The 22,742-nt window shown below is 39.5% G+C and overlaps 2 protein-coding genes across 2 annotated transcripts in view; one reads left to right on the top strand and one right to left on the bottom strand.

The window, feature by feature from the left end:
- Nucleotides 1-1,618: 1,618 nt before the first annotated feature.
- Nucleotides 1,619-22,742, bottom strand: part of LOC104627052 (transmembrane protein 117-like) — a gene marked incomplete at its 3' end in the record, with an annotated part of 35,979 nt that continues 14,855 nt past the window's right edge. Inside the window, exon 2 of the mRNA XM_010295149.1 lies at nt 1,619-1,751. Within this exon, the coding sequence (XP_010293451.1) occupies nt 1,619-1,751 (133 nt within the window). The remainder of the gene's footprint in view (nt 1,752-22,742) is intronic.
- LOC104616365 (P2Y purinoceptor 1-like) lies at nt 11,867-21,681 on the top strand. The gene is made up of 3 exons (XM_010295148.1): nt 11,867-11,972; nt 13,386-13,858; nt 21,559-21,681. Exons 1-3 carry the CDS (start codon nt 11,867-11,869, stop codon nt 21,679-21,681), a joined length of 702 nt encoding a protein of 233 aa, XP_010293450.1.

Below are 22,742 nucleotides of genomic sequence, written 5' to 3'. Positions count from 1 at the left end.
ATTCTTCGAGCACAGCATGGTCAGCTTCCCAAAACGACTGCAACAAATCTAGGGCTGGGGCGTAAGCTCCAGGAAACGAGAGGCTTCACCCCGCAGAAAGCAAGAGGGCAGATTGACTGACACCCGCTATTCTAGTACTAGGCTGTGCCTATTTCCCTGAACATGGATGCTGATTGCCACACAATCTCTGCAGTGCAGGTAATAGAAGCTTGTAACAGATATGGGGAGCAGGAACGTTGAGAAGGACAAATGAACTCTGATTTGCAGACATGAGTCAAGCTTTCAAAATCGTTAATGCTTTGGTCTAACAGCTGGTTATAGTTTATGGTGCATTAGAAATACCAAATTTAAATCTTAACATCATACCAATAATAGGATGACTATGTAAATAAGGAAGCCAGAAGCCTACAGTGCTCCCACTCTCCTCATTTCAGGGATGATTATTCTGCCTCTTACTGGGCACCTATTACTTCACCTCACCATTATCATGATTGTTTCCTAAAACACTCGGTGATTCTGCTGCTTTACCTGACTTGCTCGAATCAATATATTTAGTCTTTATGTCACAATCTCATGATTAGCCCAGCTAGTCGGCCTTCACATTCATTCAGTGACACCCAGTCTGCCTCCCACTCACCTTGTGTTTTATGTCACAATGTTAACAGGACTTTATACACTGCATATTTTTGTTGACACACTTCAGGTCTGTAACACACCGCACAAGGGCTCATTAAATAACTCTTCATCAGGCTCTGATATTCTAAGAAGAAGTCATTCAATTATTTGCCCTTTTCTTCAACTCATACATACATTGGGTTTCTTATTCCTTGCTAGAAACTCTTCAGATGCTATCTTGCCTTTCAGAAACAACATGACTGTGTATTTTTGTCCAATTAAATCATTTTGTATGTATTAGATAACTAATAATGTAGGTTTTCTTAGGAAAATCAACACATGAAAGTGGTGTTAATTGTGAGAAAATAGGAGAAAGCAAGTCTTCTTTAGCCAGAAAATTAATATTAAAAGCTCCATTTAAAATACAGACATCATAAAAAGATCCCTCAGCCAACCATAACTTTGTCCTGTCATAGCACATTATGGGGAAAAAAAAAATATTTTTAAGAATTTTTTTAACAAAGTGGATCAGCAAATATTATTGTACATAACCAAAATAGCATTATACTACACATTTAATGTTTGTGTTTTGAGTGTGAGCTTCCTCAAGTTTGGATGTTTCAACTTCCTTTAACTCTGAGTTTCCTGAGTATGCACAATAGTAATGCTTATACTTTTAAACTACTCAGCCCTAACTTTAAATCAAATTTATTGAGCTATAATTTTTTAATATAATATTCACTAGTACCCTGATGTAATCATAATGCTATCATCAGTCTAGGACCCCACTTTTTATAACTGATACTTTAAACCTCTTGGCTAATTAACCAATTAAATTACTATTCTACCTAAATTCAGAAAGCAGAGGAATAAAAAAAGATAGTGAACACTAGTATGTTTACATTTGGTAAGCTCTTGTTCACTGTAAAGCAGCATGATATTAAAAGTTTCCAGTTGAATATGTTCTAGAGCAAAAGAGACAAAAAGAAACTCTGTAACCCACCTCATATTCCCTGCCATAATGAGGAACAGATTATAAATGTGAGAAAAAATGAAGAGGAAGAGGATGGTACTGAAGAACATCGTCATCCAAGACCCATGGTCCTCTCGAAACATTTTCAGACGGAGCAACTGACCTGTGGTATGAATATTATGAGAAAGCATATTTTAGTCAGTCAGTAAATACATGTTCACATGATAAAAAAACCAAAACAGAGTACTAAACTGTATCTCTCCTTATATCCAATTATTCCACTGTGTTAACGGGGAGGGCAGATTTAGTACCATGCAGCCAAACTACTCTTCCACAGTTCAGCATGAACAGGTATTATTCCTACAAAATTACAAGGTAATTACACAAACTGATGAAAAACTGATTTGGGCTGTTAGAATCACTGAGGTGGAGGTCTGAAGGAGCCCACATCATGTCTGTGGTACCTGATCAAAATGTAGCTGTGGTTTCACATACACTACATGTGATTCTACATGCTGGGCAAGCAGCTTTCGATGTTTCCCCATTTCAGCCATTAATATCTCTACCCACTCTGCTATCATGCTGAAACAGCAAGTTGAGCAGCCATGCACATGTGAACAAGACTGGAGAACAGACCCATCCAGAAAAAAGAAAATTTACTTTTTTTGTGGTTTTTTTTTTTTCATTTGAATTAGTTCCATCAATCTGCTGACCTTGAAGCTCAACGAACAGTAGTGCTGCACATCTGTGCAAAAATGGGAAGGACTGATGGATTGGAAGGGCAACTGCCTAAACCATCCCATTTTCTAGAAACTGTTACAGCCCAACGCTCTAAAACAAATGCCTCTTATGAAATTAGTCTAAGCCTCAAGGCAAGCGGCACTTTTTAGTGGCATTTGAGAAATGTTTTGAGAAACAAGTCTAGTTATAAATTTTCAAGTATCATAGGTACCTCAGGCTGTGTGAGAACCATTATTTGCTGCCAGTTATTTCTTGATCCAAAACAAGAGAGTCACTAAATCTTGATGGTTGCCTGTCTCTTTCCACTGATAATAGACAGCATCAGGTCAAATATTATGACATGATAATAGTGATCTCATCATATGTGCTTGCCTAGCTTGTGAAAAACCGAAACGTGGAATAGAACAGAGGACTCAGGACATTTGGATTCATGAGAAAAAGAGATGATGTGCTTTTCTGAGAAGGTAACTGCAGCACCAGTTGAGGATGAAAGAAATTGCCTGGACTAGAGGTAAACTCCATGTATCAGAGGAAAAAGCCATCCCTTGAGTCAAAGATGACTCTTGCTTAAGCCCAAAAGTACACACAAATACATGGCTAGTAGTAAGTAAATAATCACCCCTCCTCTCAGTAAAATTGAGAAAACAATACTGTACAATCTCATTGCTCCTCTATTTTGTGAGGTAGTACAAGGCTGCCACATGTTCTTGTCTGCCAGTCATTTAATGTCAACATAGGAAACACTGAAAAAGTCTTAGACTCCAGTACTACTGAAGTGTTCAGCTAGGATGACCTCACCCAACAGCATGATATGCACTGGGCAAGTGCCAGGACCCTACAAACAGTTTGAAATTCTACCGGAGACCTCCTGTGACATTATGGACAAATCATTTACACTCTACGCTCAAGTCCTGGATCCACAAAGGTGAAGAATAGTATTATTCTCTTTTGTACAATGCAGACTTTTGCTGCATTATACCACAACATGACCACGAACTGAATAAGCCTGTAAGTGGTAACATAAAAAAATCATATCACAAAAGAGAATAGAGCTTACAGCCATACTTATGACGTAACTACTATCCATTTCCTAGTCAGATATGTACACCAAATGTTGTCACTGCGTCACAGAGAACTAAACATTCCCCGGAGTATTTGAGCTATGGTTGTTTCTCATGGTAATGTTCTTGCCATTTCACAAATGTGACAGTACAAGTTTGCCAGAGCAAGATTGATTTTCCTGTCCTACCCTTAAAGGTCTTACTGCAATACAGCACTCTCCCCACCTTGCTTTTCATCGCTTATACTTGCTTTTAATGCTCCCTGCTTTTTCAAAGGCCATTTATTTGCTGTGATTAATGACCTAAATAAGAGTGGGTGAATGATGGTGGAAAGGCATAAAAATATTTTTTTCAGTGCTTGACTCCCAGCAAGAACACCACCTAACATCCCAGATGGGATTTCAAAAGGGCTTTGTACCAACAGATAATATTTAACAAGTTTAAGAGCAATATAGTTGCTATAGTGGTCATGTTTACTAATAAGGGAATATCGGAAAGACTGATCAACTACCAAGCAGTTTATTAAACTAAAATTTGTCAAATGCTGAATTATAATGCCTCACTGCAGTATTACAAAATAAGCTCCTACAGTCTTAATATTTTTTTCACCATTCATACATAAAGAAAAATGTCAGTTCCTTACGCACATTTTTATCCTGTCTTCAGATGTTACACACTGACTATGAAGTCGAAAGGAAAAAAAAAATGCAACAATAACTTATTAGTAACAGTATTTTTAAGAGATGCTGAGAAAGATTACAGACCATGACAATGCATTTCAAATGCTAAAAAATGGTTACTGACTCATGCATCATTTTCCTTTTCATGTCTAAGAAAGCTGTTCTCGTGTGAAATATTTGAAGTAGAAGTATGTTCCCTGAACATACATTATGTGCTTCCCTAATTTCATTAGGAAATCAAATTATGAGTCTGTGTAGAATCTTGTACTGTGTGTTTTTCTTACACCTAAGCACTTTAATCATGTCAGGTGTTATACTTTATTTTGCAGGGAATGCCTTTTTCAAAGCATACTGGTATGTCTTGGCATTTGAAAAGAAGCCCTGCTTACTCTCACTATCGGTGACAGATGAAACTTTTGTTTGTTTTGTCATGTTTTCTTCAGGAGCGTATTTTTCCTGGACTAGCTTTCCTTTTCTGTCTTCTCCTCTTACCTTTTCCTCTTTATTCTTCATTATCATAAACACAGGAGTTTCTCACCTCTTTTTTTCCTGTAGCCCTTTCCTCTTTTCACCTGCCCATACAATTTCATTCTATCCAATTTCCAGATCTTCTTTATGTCTACTCTCATCTTTCTTTTCCTTTTCTGAATCTGTCTCGTCCAGCCCTCTCCTTTCCTAAACCAAACATATCTACTAGTTTTTAGCATCATAATAGCCTCTATACTTGTTTCTGCAAGAATACCCTATCACCTTTTTGTCTTTCATCTCTAAATTGTTTAGGCACACTGTTTATTCACTGTCTGGGGTTTTTTTTCTCCTGGATCCATACAAGTCTGGTACAGCCCCTTGAGCTGTTCTTACCAGAATTTCTAATGACCACTTTCTTATTAAAGCTCAGCCATACTAGTTCGTCCTTACCTGGGTGAGTGTCACGCACCTCAACCCAGTTGTTCATACTCTTCTTGACATCCTGATCTCCTTTTGTGTTCACATCTCCGTCCTCCAGCAGTTCTCCTTTAACCTCTATGGATTTTAGTAGATAGTTAGTGTAGCTCACTCTCTCTCACTTGCATGCCCCTGTAACTAACAGCATATCTTTGTTTTATCAGGGGTTACCATAGTCTATCTTTTTTCCAGATAGAATTTTTCTTTTCTAAAACTAGGCGGATTTTTTAACGTGTTCTTCAATTGTTTGGGGTATTGAAAACCTCACCAGTGCAAGGGATGGGAATTTGCTTTTGCAAGGCAGAGTGCCACAGCAGAAGCCAAGAGGGGTAAGGAAGACAACCAGTAACTCAAGCAGTAAGGTGAAGGACAACATCTACTGAGGAGATGATAGTGCAAATACTAGAAGATGACAAAATAGGGAAAACAGAAGGAAGATGAAGAGCTGGACAGGAAGTATGAAGAGAGGTGATATAGGAGAGTGAGAAGTAAAATGCTCTGGGACGGAGGCAGTCTCTGTAAGCTGTTGTTGAACTGCAAAATCTAGGGTAGAAACCTTGAGAGAACTGAGGTGCTAAGCTTCCAGTATTGGTTGGTGAGAAGGTGGTAACAGCGAGACTGCAGAGGGTTGGGAAAAGTAACATCTTAATTAGAAAGCCAGAGATCTTGAATGGACCTGGATGGACTTGAGGGCATAAAGCCTTAGGTAATTGTAGGATGGAGAAACAGGCACCCTAGGCTGGAAGAAGGGAAACGGACCCTCTGATGCTCTGGCACAGGTTAGTGAGGAGATGGGATTAGGTTGGGAGCACTCAGGAGACTGGCTGGGGAATGGGGACCTGTGGGATGAAAGTCCAGTTTCAGCATGGATTAGGACTGGACACATGGTGAAGCTGTAACATGGGGGAAATCAGTATGAAATATGAGGTGATCATTCAGGGAATGAAACAGGAAGATCCCAGGACTGGTGTGTGCTGCTGAAGACTGGAGCTGCAGGTTTGGGGCAGGAAGACTGGAGGACATGGATCAGACCTGGGCTATGGGCTGAAGTGGTAAGTAGGATCTGAGCTGTGGAGTAAGCAGACTTGAAGGATGAGAGTTATCTGACGGCTGGGATTTTGCAACGAGATGGGAACTGTGGGGCAGAACAAGTGATAGGTAGGTAGGTGGGATGAACCAAGCTCTGCGATGGGGCAACAGCAGCATAGGTCCATGGACCAGTCCAGTAGTAGGGCAACAATAACAAGGATTCTGGCAGTGAAGAAGGGAGAAGAAAGGGAAAGTGCAAACATGCATATACATGCCCAAAGCCCCTGTACTCTTTTCTTTCACTGCTGGAAACAATGAAAGCCCCAGGCCTTGCTGGACTGGGGATGTGCAGTAAGTCTGTCCTTCTCTAAAAAGCAAACAGAGGCTGCTATGGCAATAGCCATTTATCCAGACTTACTGAGAGGAGGAGCTTAATGAAGAAAGATACCTCCTTTGCAGTTTGACACTTGCTCTCTGAAGAGCTACCATTGCATATGGAGTGTTGCCGAAACCTTGGATTAGAAACAGTACTCACAAAACAGAGTTGTGATTTTAGAAGGTCCAGATTAATGGAGAGGAAAAGCACAGCCTGGAATCTAGACTTCTGTAAAATAGATAATTCCAACCTTTCTAAAACAGGTAAGAGAAAGATTTATTAATTGTACCTGAACTCTCCAAAGCAATATAATTTTCCCTATTCAGCTATTACACACTGATTAATACATACATATACATATAAATTTCATATTTTTTAAAGTACTTTTTCACAAATATTATCTTTGGTAGGCAAATTCTTATACCTTAACTATCCTTCTACTGTAGCTTATGTTTGCCATATAGGACTTCATTAACTCTCAAGTAAGTACATGAACATCATTTTCTAATGAAAGAAACAGTAGCTTAATCACAATACAAACTGAGTCATTAAGGAGAAAGGAATAGGATATTAGCACAATCTACTTACCTAATTGCATGCAAATACTGCTATATATTACTTATTGTTCCCATTTACTAGTATATGTGATATGTTAAATGCAGTTGAACTAAAATATGTGAAATACTCCACTTAATACTCACATTGAATTATATCCTTTCATATCAATTCAGTTGAACATAAAAAGGGAATGCATGAAATGATTACCTAACAGGTAAGATATTAAAATAAAAATTGCAAATAATGCTTGCTATTTTTATAAGAAAACCTAGGATTCCCTGTAAAATGATGTATTAATTTAATAAGATGAGCTAAAAGGGCACACTTTGAGAGCACACATTACAGAAATATATTGGTGTATGAATAGTCAGAAATGCAGAAAAACTATCTGGTAACTGGAGTAGATTTGTACTAGATTCAAATACAGTTGCAAACAGGCAAACAAAATTCTCAGAGTAATCGCAACAAATAAAACAGTTCATGTAAAATCAGGACTTCTGCTATAAAGAATGACAAGTAAAAAGGAGCAAGGGGGAAAGAGAATAGATAAGGAATAAAACTACATAAAATAAGCTGTTAAATCAGCTTAATCTTTTTTTTTACTTCAGGCCAAATTAATCACTTATTATGACCTTGTTAAAAATGTCAAAAAAACCCATAGGTATGACAGGGAAGAATAGTTCCTAGGATATATTTCCACATACAAAATTAGATATTTTTTTAAATAGACAAATGCGCTAAACCTAATGGAGCTTTGCAAATACAAGTTAAATGCCATATGCATGACTATCAGCGATCAACTGTGAGCTACAACTAGCTATATACGTGAATCAAGATTCGTTTAAGTGACACAATGTTGCTTAGCTACAGAAGAAGTTTCCTCAAAAAGTGAGGTCTTCTATCTACTACAAGACTCTGGAGGCCACATCACAGGTACAAGGGGGACACATGGAAGTAGACACTTCAGGATTTAGGGCTCTGCAACAAACCAGGCAGTAAATCAGCTCATCAGCTGAAACCCTCTTGACTTTCTATAGGAGTGTGCAGATGCTGCCAGGGACAATGACAGAGGAGCTTGTAGATAATCATTGTCAGAGAGTCACAGATCTAAACCATATTTCTTTCAGGTCCAGGAGAAGAGACAACACAATAAGTAGGCACAAAAACTGTCATCAAACAGGTCACTTTTTTAAACATTAAAACTTTTCTAGTATCTTTAGATCCACAGCCCATAACACAGTTGATTCATTAGACTGCTTCTTACAGAAGAAACATAAAAATCTTACCCATGAATTTAGCATGCTTTCTTGTCTTAATTAGGAGTGATGGAGCCCGCAAACTTCAACCATTTCCTGAGCATATGTGTAGTATTCTAGTATCAAGCCCTTCATCAAATCAGAGATATTCCTTTAATTTTGTATTAATCATGTGATTGCTCTTTCTGTCCATTTAATGTTCATGGCCATCTTCATCAATGGCTGAAACTGTTCAGCTGAAAAGTTAATCTCAATAAATTAGAAGTATTTTTTAGCCTTGAAAGCCCAATCCTACCTTCATCAAAGTCTGGCAAGTCTGTTCTTAGTTAGCACTGACACCATATGCAACTCCTCATCTGTCACAGTATAATGCCACAGTGCTGTTGCTCATTCTGTCACTCCTAAGATGTGTGTACGTGTGTTGGCTGGCTTTATTTAAGAATACATGGACTTAGCAGTGAACACAGCATTGTTCAGAAAATTTTCTTAAACTACAGATGCAAAATTCTGGACTTGAACTGTGAGGATGATCTAGTCACATCCTGTAGCTCGAGTTATTCTGTTGGTATAAGAATTATTAAGATGGTAGACAGAAAACTTGCTGTTGTCTCATATAAAAAACATGTCACTTCTGAAAGTTATTACAGCACATATGCAGATCTACTGGACATTGGGGTAGCTCCAGTGGCCTCGGGATATAGCAGGGCATGCTGACTATGTCCAATCCCGTGCGGTGAAACTGGGTCCTGATTGTAGAAAAGTCTTCAAATTCTTCTGACAGAAGACCAGGAGTTCTTGTTATAGCACCAAGCTGGGGGTCAAACCCCTTGTGTTCTTCTCTTGCTTATTATGTTAACTCAGGAAAGGTTCTTTTTCTCTCTGCACCAATTTCCCTCTGTTTACCCTGTAAGTCACTCACACCAATTGCAAAGCACCCTGATCCAAGAATCTAGTCTTGGTTATGGCCTCTAAGCTCTACTATAAAACAAAAAAATAATAGGAGACAATAAGAATATTTTAGAAATTCCAGATATGAATCTCAAGGTAGACACAAATGCCTATGCAAACACAGACATATTTTCTAATGACTCATCTCCAAATGCACCCTACCCAGCTGTGCAGTTCTAGTCCCCCAGCTACATAACTAACTTCATATAGCTCAACTCTGGGTGCAGTCCAGTGAACCAAAGGTGATGAAGGGAATAAAGAATTTATTAGTTCAGGTCTGTAATTGCCCTAATTCAGGTACCAGGCTACACATCCAGGCTTTATCCAGCCAACTTACAGCAAAGTGGAATTGGTGGCACAGCTGTCTGCCTCCCTCTGTTTAGACCTACCTATAGTCCTTTTCCAGGAGCTTGATGAGATCAGGGAACCTGGCATTACAATTCCCTCATGCAGCTATGGCCAAGCTGTTTGTAGCCAGTTTAAGGTTCATTTATACTGCCAACACAACTTGGAATCAAGTGCTTAGTGCCTTCATTCGTAATTATTGAAAAGGAAGGCTGAGGGGTTGGAAATATAGTTCAATTCAAATCACATATGTCATCTAACCAGGATAATTTTAGGAAGATACAACTTTCCTATACATATTCAAACGCCTTTTCATTGAACACACTGTAAGTATTAATTATCTGTATTGTAGCTGTTAAAGAGGCTACATTTTAAACAATTTACAGGGATATCTTATGAACTTCAGCTGAAGAAAAAAATTACACAAAGTTTAATTTCACAAAGGCGATGGGGAAAAGTAGGGAAAAAGAGTACAGCTACCTCAGGTTAAAGTACAGTGCTTCAATACTAAACAAAATACATTTCAAGAGCAAACATTCCCCACCTGTAAAACACACTGGGAGTAGAACAGATGGCTTTCTATCCATATTCACTTTCTGGAAAGTCATTTGACTGCTTCTGTTGCTGAGCTTCTAGAAAAACAACTTTCCTTCTTAATTTAATTCCATAGTCCAAACTAGCTTTTTGTCAGTTCACTGTCTGGGTGAAACATAAGTTTGCAAATCACAATAATGCAGTCTCTATTTAGCAGGTCTTCACTCTAGCTCGTGTTCGTTATATTCTGGCCTGTGTCTGTGAACATACCTTTGGAAAAGTCATATTGCATTAAGGTAGACATGAAAGCAAAACATTAGGTTCAAAAAAAACGCTACTATCAACTTAATGATTGGAACTGCTTGAACATTTTCAAGGAATCAATTAACATTTTGAAAAATCTTTTCTTCCATTCAAAGTGTGTTTTGTACTGCATAAAATTTTATCCTGGCATCCTACCAAGCACTGTAGTGGACTCTGATCTATAAATGACGTCTTAGATGACCCTCATACACAGCTCCTACTTGAACAGACCTTGCAGTTTGGCATCCACTGCATTGTCTGGAGAGAGGTTCTAGAAACATGACACACTGCAATTGGTGACAGCTCATTCTGGCAGAATATTCCAGCCTTTATTTTGTTTTTATTAGGACTACAAAATCATTTGGATTAAATGTAAAACTTTATAAGCATAAAAATCTTGCTTTGAAAAATGAAGTGAAGGTCAAAGAAAGCGTATTCCCCCTGAAAAAGGTAAAAGAAAACATACCCCCATTGACGAGCAAGACTGGCAAACTGGTGACAACGGACAAGGAGAAGGCTGAGGTACTCAAGAACCTCTTTGCCTCAATCTTCACTGGCAGTCTCTCTTCCCACACCTCTCGAGTGGATGGACTGCAATACGGGAACTGGAGGAGCAATGTCCCTCACACTGTAAGAGAAGATCAGGTTTGTGACCACCTGAGGAACCTGAACATGCACAAGTCTATGGAACCTGATGAGATGCATCCCAGATCCTGAGGGCATTGGCTGATGTAGTTGCCAAGCCACTCTCATTGATATTGGAAGAGTCCTGGCAGTCAGGTGAAGTCCCTGGAGACTGAAAAAGGGAAACATTGCACCCATTTTTAAAAAGGGTAGCAAGGAGGACCCTGGGAACTACTGACCTGTCAGCGTCACTTCTGTGCCTGGGAAGATCATGGAACAGATCCTCCTAGAAGCTGTGCTAAGGCACAAGGAGGACAGGGAGGTTATTTGAGACATGACTTCACCAAGGGCAAGTGCTGCCTGACCAACCTAGTGGCCTTCTGTGATGTGAGTGACCACATCAGTGGACAAGGGAAGAGCTATGGATGTTGCCTATCTAGACTTCTGTAAGGCCTTTGACACAGTCCCCTACAACATCCTTCCCTCTAAATTGGACAGAGATGGATTTGATGGGTGGACTGTTGGGTGGATGAGGAATTGGTTGGATGGTTGCACCCAGAGAGTAGTCGTCAATGGTTCAATGTCCAGATGGAGATCGGTGATGAGTGGTGTCCCTCAGGGTTCCCAATTCAGACCAGTACTGTTTAGTATCTTCATCAATGACATAGACAGTGGGATTGAGTGCACCCTCAGCAAGTTAGCAGCCGACACCAAACTGAGTGGTACAGTTGACACGCCTGAGGGACGGGATGACATCCAGAGGGACCTGGACAAGCTCAAGGAATGGGCCTTTGTGAACCTCGTAAGGTTGAACAAGGCCAAGTGCAGGGTCCTGCACCTGGGTCGGGGCAACCCTCAGTATCAACACAGACTTGGGAATGAAGGGGATTGAGAGCAGCCCTGCTGAGAAGGACTTGGGGGTTCTGGAGGACGAAAAGCTGGCCATGAGCTGGCAACGTGCACTCACAGTCCAGAAGGCCAACTGTATCCTGGGCTGCATCCAAAAAAGTGTGGCCAGCAGGTCGAGGGAGGGGATTCTGCCCCTCTGCTTTACTGAGACCCCGCCTGGAGTCCTGCATCCAGCTCTGGAGCCCTCAGCACAGGAAAGACATGGATCTGTTGGAGCAGGTCCAGAGGAGGCCACAGAAATGATCAGAGGGATGGAATACCTCTCTTATGAGGACTGGCTGGGAGAGTTGTGGTTATTCAGCCTGGAGAAGAGAAGGCTCTGAGGAGACCTTATTGTGGCCTCTCAGTACTTGAAGGGGGCTTAAAAGAATGATGGGGACAGACTTTTTAGCACGACCTGTTCTAACAGGACAAGGGGTGATAGTTTTAAACTAAAAGAGGGTAGATTCAGACTACATCTGAGGAAGAAATTGTTTACAATGAGGATGGTGAAACTGGCACAGGTTGCCCAGAGAGGTGGGCAACCTGCTTTAGTTGAAGACATCCTTGCTCACTGCAGGGGGTTGGATTAGATGACCTTTAAAGGTCCCTTCCAACCCAAACTATTCTATGATTCTATGAAAAAGACACTGCATATATATATTCCAGATATTCCATAACAGGCATTGATATAAACTAGGCCATAAAGAGCACGACAAAATGAATTCTAACTCTACCATAAGCACAGTGTTTTGGCCTGTGTCATTAATTTATAGAAAAATGTTAAAAAAATTTAAAAAGAAGAAAAAATTTAGTTTGTTCAGCACTTTAGATGGAAAGCTTGCTGTGGCCTTCAGCACAAGAAGGATTTTAGCCTGATTTGCTTTGATGCTGACTTCTGGATCTCAGTCACAGCCCACTCACAGCTGCCCACAGAACACATGCCTCTAGGCCCAGTATGGATACTCAAGGCAATCAAAACAAGGATGGAACAAACACGGGCAAGTACTGTCCTCTCCTCTGCTTCTTCCAAAGCTGGGCACAGATACGTTAGTGGCCAAGGGGATGCTGTTGTTACTGAGGGTGCATGATTTTTTTCCCTTATCTTATCGTACGGTACACTAAATATTAGAGAGTAATTAATATAGAGGTTTGTATAAAAGTTCATAAAGATCTGCCTGTGTTGGTGTTGCTGTAGAGTAAGCTCTAAGTGTTACCTACTTGGAATTTGCTTTTTTTTCAGATAGGGGAGAGCTTGTACATTATACCACATTCTGAATTCTTTTGCCAGTTCAAACATACTCAATTTAACTTAAAAGTTTTGAATTTTAAATTCAGTACATCTAACTCAATTTTTATTTTAAAAGCTGTTGGTGTCTCTTTTCCCTTCAGGCATACTCCATGGAGAGATGATGAATGGTACATGCGCTATTTTAATTTGCCACAGAAATCCTAAGCTGGAGTGGTACTGTTATTTGCTGATTCTGCTTTGCCTTTTCACCTTATTAGCAGGATTTCTTGGCAATATACTTGCACTACGACATTATGTGTACTGCATGAAGACATGGACTACCAATACTATATTTCTATTTAATTTGGCACTGTGTGACTTTACTTGGACTCTCGTGGCACCTTTTTCAGTATATTATAATCTCCGGAAGTTAGCTGTCTATTCCAGCCAAGCATTTTATCAAATCATAGGACTATTTTTTAGTATTAATATCTATGGAAGTGTCTATTTCCTGACACTCATCAGTTTTGACAGATATGTAGGTGCTGTCCATCCTATTGCTTCATTAACATGGTGGGACAAAGGAAAGGCCGTGTTTTGTACCATCGCAGTATGGATCTTCATAGTGATTGCATCGACACCAGAGATCTACTACACAGTTGCAGCTAGAAGACAACATGACATCATAGATTCCCTGGACAGCACTGAAGGACCTTTACAATTGGCAGTGCCATTCACACTCTCCAAGATCGTACTGAGATTCCTAATTCCAGTCACAGTCATCTTTACATGCTATATGTTGACTCTCAAAGCATTACTACAACTCAGTAAACGTCAGCAAAGAAGGAACAGATTTGTTAGGCCTCTGCTACTGATTTCAGCTGCTATGATTGTATTTGCTGTTTCTTTCACACCTTATCATGTTATGATGATAGTGATACTAATTTATAGAATGAATTGCCAACCGCCCTGTGGGAACATAAGCACATTAAGTGCCATTTATAAAGTCACAGAGATCATCTGCAGCATCAATAGTTGCCTTGACCCAATCATTTTTACGGTAGCAAATAAGACATTCTATCAAAGAATTAAAACTATAAAATGTCATCCCAAATGCCAGTGTTGCTGTTGTCTGACAGGAAGGGTAAGGGACATTATTCTGTCCCCAAGAGCAATGACTTAAACACCAGTTTACAAAGACATGCATCTCTCCCTGCCTGTCTGGCTTTGTGTCAGACTCATTTAAAATTTAGTATCCTGTGTTGTATAGCAATCTCTTGAGTAAGCAAGAATAACAGCAATGCAGAGTAAAACTTAATGTGTACATCAACTAGAAAAGAAACACTAGCAACTCCTAGCTTTACAGAACCAGCATTTTAAATATTCTTGTCATAAACATAACTTAATTGATTATGAAACAGCACTCCTTGCCTGTATGTATGTGCCACATGGAATGAACAATGAAGAAAAGTTCTAAGTAGCTACTTCAATTCTTGGTCAGAAAAATACAGAAAGATTAAGAGCACACAGTGTTGAGGAGCCTTCTTATAGTTTCTGTTAATTGTTTTTTCATCTATTTGTAAGTGCTGCTGGGATTGGACTGTGCAATTAATAACAATCACGATGCTCACAGTTGAACTTCTCAAGCACTTGCAGAGAGGCTTTTTACAAGTACTTCATTTTAATGCTGCTTGCACTAGAGTTCCACTGACACTGCCAGTGGAACCTCAGTAACCCGGCTAAGTACAGCACATTTCCCAAACCGAACTAACAAAATCCAAATAGTTAGATAAAGTCCCTGAGGACAGTCAGGGCCAGAGCAAATCTGCTCATGAAGCAAATGAGCGTGGATTGAAGAGCTCTAAGTCTTCCCCCAGGCAGCGGTGGTTCCATACCGATAGGCAGGACACACTGGTGGTGTCCCCCACACTCTGTGCAATTACGGCTGTTTCTCATAAATGTTCTTCTTCAGGGGAGTGTGTTGTTCTGCCATGAACTCTAAACTCATCAACAGGGAGACGCGTGCACAGGAAAAGTTCTGAAATATAGAGGTGGCTCAGCTGTGAGAAGAGTAGGTGATGCTAGCACACAGGAGTGCCGCTTCTCCTGTTCATTTAGGGTCTTAGCATCACAGTTTCAGGACAGTCTAAGGTAATTAGTCTACAGTGCACTTTAATAAACAGCACAATGTACAGTCATTAAAGAACATCCACCTTCAAGAGTTGTTAAATATGTGTTCTCTCAAGACATTGTATGAGCATAATAATCATGTTCCAAAATCAACCACCTGCTGACCTGCTTTCTTGCCAAGTCTCACACAGTACATTGTTAATTATAAAAGCCCATATACCAGTGAGCACATTATTTTCAGAAGTTACTATGACAAAGTACTTTTTAATATACTTTGTATAGTGTCTTAATTCTTTAATTTCCATAGTTTTAATATAATTTTGTCCTCACGTGTCTCTATGTAAAATTAATTCTATTCTACATCGATATTAAATCTCTCTTATTGTACATTTCAACTGTATTGAGTAAATGTATATGTATATGTATATGTATATGTATATGTATATGTATATGTATATGTATATGTATATGTATATGTATATGTATATGTATATGTATATGTATATGTATATGTATATGTATATGTATATGTATATGTATATGTATATGTATATGTAAAACCTAGAACAATGTTTTTTTTAATTCTCTGTTACTGTGACATGAAATGAAGAACCATGTCCTGATAATCTGAAACACTTTACATGTGTTTGGGTGTACTAGCAATCTCACAGGATCTCACAGCAAAATTGAATGCCTGTATTCCGTTTAGGGGAGTTATGTACTCATCTCACTGTAAGTCCTGCTTTTTTCCTTTGATGACTTTTTAATACTTAATTTTCTCTTCTTTTAAAAGGAAAATATTTACCTTTTTTTAATGTGTGAATTGTCTACTGGAAAGATGACAGCGTTATTAACAATGCATTGGCTTCCTTAAGAAAGCAAGCTTGTTAATCTGCAATTACCAGCTATAATATACTTACATCGCAGACTTATACAGAAACAATGCCAAAGCCATTTAGTGACAAAGATGCTTTTGGCATGAAAAAGGATAGAACAGGAGAGGTAAGTGTGATGCTCTGGGCTAAATGAGTTTATTGCCCACACCATATTGCATCCAAGATTGTAAACAGGAACCTATTTCCAAAATCAAACACTTGCCATTTTTATATTTCAATCTATCTTTAAAGGTACAGACACACTGTTTCCTTCTCCTTTCTCCACCTCAGTATTGCTTTTCAGCAAGTTAATTTGTCTGTGTTCAGGCTGAGTAAAATTCAACATGAAATCAAAATATGCTTTTCTGGACACAGAATTAAACATAAAAATTCACTGCAGTCCTGGGCAAGAAAACATAACTGCACACCTCTGGGAAGCTGAGATTCTCACGTTTTACCGGCTCAGACTTCTAATATGTGAGCTTTTTCAGGAGAGGAAACAATGACTTAGACCAGCACTGAATTTTGTAGTGATTTTTAATAGCAAAACAGTTTTTTTCAGATCATCTTATTCTCATTGCATGTTTACTATATCGCTGTTAATGTTACTGTTACATATTAAGCAAGTATTGTTAGCACGGTCTTTTGCTGTTAATGAGGAAAGAAGCATTCAGTTCAGAAGAAACTGTGAAAAACATTACCAAAGTCACATCTTGATTTTGGAAAACATTGGAATTGTTTCCTCTTGAAGAGCTGCCTTCATAACAGCTATAAATGCAACGACTGTGCTCACAAGTACTCAAAGTTAGCAAGATTAAAATTTCAAATTTCAATTAAAGATTGGATTTAAAGCCTCCAGTGAGCTCAAGATGAATACAATTCAAAAGTTTCACAGATAACCCTTCCACAACTCATATACAATGTCTTTTCCAAGCAGCATTACATTAATGTGGATTGCAGAGATTCTCAAGCAAAGTCTATGGTTCGTCTGCCTGTGTTTCAGCATGTGAAAAAGAAAAACTAAGACAACAGTAAGCAAATGCTTTAAAGTCAATGTGAGAGTCTGACTCAAAAAAAATCGAGGGAGAAATTTCATTCTGGTCAGGTAATCAGAACATAAAATGCATTTAACTGAACAAGAATGACCTTTATATTCTCAGTGTGACTGAACTAAGCAGTATACTCACACAGATGCAAAATGAGATATTTTTTACTTTCTGTCAGCATCACCCTAACAAACTGCTGCATGGTCCAGGGCATGGACCACGCAGCAACTGCCATCATGGGCCTGGGAGAGTATCAAAGAGCACTTGCTGCGCTGCACCAGCGATCAGGGAAGGACCGGGGAAGCAAACAGGCAGGGACCTGCTTTTCCAGGGGAGAATCCAGATCTCAGCCAATCCAGAAGATAAAAATTGCCATGAAATAGTATGTATCAAGACAATACTGATCTCTGCTGCATATCGCTTGATAGGATCAAGGAGCAAACTGGAGACTCTTCTAGTTCACTTATGTAGGACTGAGTAAGGTGGGTGCCCTCGCTCCTCAGTTCACTGTTCTGGGCTCACCTGCAGAGCAAGGGACAAACTGTTCAGACTCTGAAACTCTAGTAAAACACGTTTTTCTGCATTGCTCCTTTTTGTGTCCCACTGAAAGAAAAATACGGAATAAACTGTGTTGCAAAAGTAAATCCTTGTCTCCATGCCTGTTTCTGTAGCCGGATGCAATCCTACACAGTCCACACAATCCCATAAAGCTCATTAATTTTCTAGCAGTAAAGGCATCTATAACAGAGGTCCCAAGGTACTCGCACACATAAGAGAAAAAGGGGAACAAAAAGCAAAGAAACCACCTTATGCTTCTGAAAAGATTATGCCAACCAACCCCGAATAATAAAGAATAGAAGGGAAAAAAGAAGATGGGGCATTCCTACACGAAGTATCTGTGTCACAGTGCCTCTGTCATCTGTCCTCCCAGCCTGGGCATCTCTCACAACAGGCTTTGTGCTGGGCTGAGTCTAAAGGCACTGGGTAATCTTTAAAAATCAGCTTCAGGACACAAAATTAATGAAAAATCCTTCCCTCTCTTATCCTCAGCTATGCATGTTCCTCCTGATACTCAGCTGTGAATACATCCCAGTAGCTGACAAGGCTTTGTTTGCCTGTTCATAAGTGATTCTATAATCAATTAAACACACTTTTTAAAGTGTTTTTGTTCAACTAGCCTGAACTAATGGGAATGTTGTCCTGACTCAAATCAAAGGTTTTCTACAAAGTAAGAATTAAAAGGCACAAAACATCTGTTCATATTTACTCAGTCATATTTTTATTTGGAAATACATGCTCCTAGAATGTTTTATTACAATATTCCCCAGATAGAATGACATAAACAAATAAAATTAAATGTCTACTCCCGTTTTGCTACAATAAGCGAACAACAAACTAAACAGCTAAAAGCCAAAGTCAACACCTTCTACTATGACAAGTATGTTGCAATACTGGTTTCTCACAGGTCTTTGTTTGGATTAAATCTGAGGACATGGTATCCAATTAAATGCCCAACTGTTATAATGAGTTTGGACACATGACTGAATGTTTAAATAACGTATTAGCCTACAAAACTGACGGCAAGGTATTGGTAGCTTTCATGCACCACACCTAGATTCTGCAATATTACAGTGATGGACATCTTTGTTATATATCAGATGAATACAAAACAGACCATGGCCTGAAAGATTTGACTGTTTATATATGTGCTCGTATTGGTAGCTTTCATGCACCACACCTAGATTCTGCAATATTACAGTGATGGACATCTTTGTTATATATTAGATGAATACAAATAGACCATGGCCTGAAAGATTTGACTGTTTATGTATGTGCTCAGCTGTGGTCAGAGAAACAACTTTCCAATCTACTATTGTAAATTCAGCATTGTTTTGCAAGCAAAAATTGTTAATACAAAAACCTCTAAGTTGAAGAGGTAAATTTTGCTACAAATGTCCCAAAGCTGCTTTTTAAGGAAAGCCATCTTTCTGCATCCACCATTCTCCATTTGTCATTGTAATACTTTGCTCTCAGAAACTACCTGAAATTTTCACACGTACTAAGACATGAGCTTACCTTTTTTAAATAAAAATGTTCAAATGTCCCTTAAAGTTTGGTTTCCTCTTTAATACACATAAATGAATGTATTCAGGTATCAAAGTTTTTCTTGTCCATGCCGCAGAAACACCTGACTTGGCAAAAAACTATGACAAACAGTACCACAAGCAGTTAAAATAATTCACCTTTGTACACTGTTTTCACCAGCGGAAGCCAAAGCTCCTTAGGCAGAAGAAAAAACATGCCTAGACTGATTCTACAGCTGGAGAAGCCACGGCAGAGAAGGTAATGTGACTAAGCCACCATCTGCCTTGCAGGGAAACGTAGCTTCTCTGCTCCTGCCTTAGAGGAGCATTGGAGTCTCAGGGTTGCCAAGTCTTCCCATGCTGTGCCTGGAGCCTGCAGCCAGAGGTGATGGGATGTGCTGGCCCCCATGGCGGGACCTAGCACCTCTATAGCCCCTCCAAGCTCTCTTTTCAGGACTTCTCCCAACTTACTGCTTACCAGCTCGGTCCCTTCCTCTTCACATGACTCAGCATGGATGGGGCTTCCTCCAGCTTAGAAAGGTGAACCTTAACCAGGGAACACTGCAGTTCTCAGCTTTTGCACTCTAAGGTAAAATGCTGCCTAATGTCCCAAAACATCATAGTCAAGGTCTCAGCTACTGACCTAGCTAGAAAAGTGATGTCCTCACAAAGTACATCGTGTGCTAGGGCAACGGGAACCTACGATCTCCGGTTTCCCACCAGTCCTGCCAACACTGGTCAGAAGACTGACATTAGTAGACAGACATCTTTCCATCAGGCTGCTTCTGTCTTATCTGACTTTGGTGGTCTCGTGGGCCTGGTCAGAACTAGAAACCACAGGTGAGCAAATGCAGGTGAAATGCATAGCACGTGCCTTCCTCTAAAATGCCACATAGCCTTTAAAGATTGCTTGCTATTTCTCAAAGAAAAAAGAATAGAGATACAAATGTTCATAACTATGCACATTCGTCTTTTAATACAAAAACAAGAACAGGAAGATGGACTTTTGCTGCTGCAAGGAAAGGGCTGACATTTTCTTGTCTTAATGGATTGCCTTTTGAACGTTGCAGGGGATTCATAAAGGCACCACATCTTCCTCTTTGCTTTACATTAACGTCTTCACTATTACCTAGATGCAATACCTCGAGCTGCTGTTGTGAAAAAGCTGTAAAATGCAGATAATGTGGGAAGACTTAAAGCTATGCCAGAATTACAGTGTGTAGGCAGATCAATTCTGAATTCTTCCACATCTGTCAATGTCCATTATACAGATTTAACATATAATTTTAATTATAGACTTTATTTTTACAGATGCTATTACTTCAGGTTTAGACAATTGTGCTGATGCCGCTAAAAGGAAACCTGTAAAAATAGCTATTGATTTCCTATAATGTTTTAGAACATTTTTTAGTAGGGAAGCAACAGAAAACCCTGCGTTAGCAATAGAAAATGCTAACGCATTTGTTCCTGAGTGGAGATATTTTATGTGACTGTATCCCAGGTTATAAAATGAGTGTGAAAAAAAATTTCTCTCTTTAGATGTCCTCACTGTACAATAAAAAAGTTGGTTAGAGGGAACATAAGTATTAATTATATTTTTGCACTCTTTATCCTTTAAGAATTTTTAGCTTTAAGAAACCTGCTTTAACTACCAGACCTATATAAGCAATTTCACGATCATCCTCCTTTTTCTAATTTTAGAGCTACAATGTTTCATCATCTTCTATGTAGTGCCTACAGAAACTACATTTTCCTTCTTTGAATTCACTGGAATCCAAATATCACAGTAGGTGAAAGTAACATAGCAGTATTTATATCCCATATAATGCTGATGGATAAACTCTGAAGGGCAGTGCTGTAACCTCTGTTTTTTAATACCGGTTTAGCAATACTCTGCAATGACTTGTCAAGATAATTATTTCCTTGTTTTTTCTATACTCTTTGTTCTTTTCCCCTGAAACTGCACCGAAGCTGATTCACAAGCTTATTTTTAACAGTAAATAGAGTTGCTTACAATCTGTCTACCACACAGCCTTTTAAAATAAACATTTATAAAGCATTTTTGAGTCAGAAAACAAAGCGGATTTTGTCACCATCCATCTAGGAGCATCCACAGGCTTACAAATGGACATTCCAGCAAGTGGTCCAAAATGCAGTATTGTGGCACAGTAAATTGCAAATCCAATTGTAATATAAACATATAAAAATACGTTTAGTTGCATATGTTTATATGTAAATAGCTTAGTATGTTTAAATAGTAGCAAATATGCATAATAAACCTTTAACCTGACTTGAATGAGCAATGCCCCTTTCTAGCAAACACATGAAGTGGAGGTTGACAGAAAACAGCTACCCACAACTAACCCCAGTGCTGAACTGGAACTGAAAAGAGATTTAGATTTGACCATGAGCTTTGCCAGAGATTTTCTACGGGACTAAGGCAAGCAATGCTGTCTCTGAGACCCAGTGCAGGGAATGTAAGGTTTGCTACTAAGCGTGCATGCTGAGCCATCAAAGACTGGCAGAGAGCGAGAGAGAGAAGAGATTTACATTTTCTCAAGGCAAAAAAGTAGTCACTCGGTCAGTCAAATACAGGAGGTAGCAGGTATTCTAACAAAAAGAATTTGAAGAATTTGTGTCTCAAAGGAATTGCAACAATGAGCATTTTAATTAAAAAAAAAAAAGGGCTAGACTCCTGACCAAGAACAGAGTACGCTATTTTTTGTCTAGACCCCCCTCAGCGGATGAGTGCTCCCGTGCAGGAGGTTCCCTCCTTCTAGTTCTAATCAAAGGCATAATGTATGCAAAAAAAAAGAAAACCTGACCAGAGACAGCTTTCTGATTTAATCTCAGCATGGTCAAGCATGGGTTTTGTTTTATTTCTCATCTTCAATAAATATTTGCAACTATGCTGACTGTTTTGGACACTGCGACTAAATCCCACAGTGCAGAAACAGGAGCCCCAGGGGTTACAGAGCGTGTTTGTGTTTCCGATGCACAGGACAAGTGGAGAATTGATGTGGTGGGACCAAGAAGAAGCATATTCCAGTGACAAGCAAGACGGCTCTCTAGCCTGCAGTGAAACACGGGCTACGCACTTAGACCTGAGCATTTTCAGACTTGGTGAAAACTATTGTTTCATAAGCTATATACCTCTCAACTAGCATCTGTATATGCACCCGTACAGACACTTGTCTGAGCACCAAAAAGGGATACAATCGGTTAATCAAGTCCTGTATCAGTATTAGGAATGGGCCTGTTTGAACCTCATGAGGTTGAACAGGGCCAAGTGCAGGGTCCTGCAACAGGGTCGGGTCAACTAAATCAACACAGGCTGGGGGATGAAGGGATTGAGGGCAGCCCTGCTGAGAAGGACTTGGGGGTTCTGGGGGACGAAAAGCTGGCCATGAGCCAGCAACGTGCATTCACAGCCCAGAAGGCCAACTGCATCCTGGGCTGGATCCAAAGCAGTGGGGCCAGCAGGGCAAGGGAGGGGATTC

Source organism: Phaethon lepturus, unplaced genomic scaffold (genome assembly GCF_000687285.1).
Source record: "Phaethon lepturus isolate BGI_N335 unplaced genomic scaffold, ASM68728v1 scaffold2669, whole genome shotgun sequence".
Lineage (NCBI taxonomy): Eukaryota > Metazoa > Chordata > Aves > Phaethontiformes > Phaethontidae > Phaethon > Phaethon lepturus.
Note: the sequence above shows the minus strand (reverse complement) of the source record. Positions and strands in the feature narration are given on the sequence as shown.

Excerpts from the sequence above, each read along its gene's own strand:
- LOC104616365 (XM_010295148.1), top strand. The coding sequence starts at position 11,867 with ATGAAGGGGATTGAGAGCAGCCCTGCTGAGAAGGACTTGGGGGTTCTG. Across the intron at positions 11,973-13,385 it reads CACAGTCCAGAAGGCCAACT|CAGGATTTCTTGGCAATATA; the intron begins GTATCCTGGGCT and ends TCACCTTATTAG. Across the intron at positions 13,859-21,558 it reads CATTCACACTCTCCAAGATC|CAAACACATGAAGTGGAGGT; the intron begins GTACTGAGATTC and ends GCCCCTTTCTAG.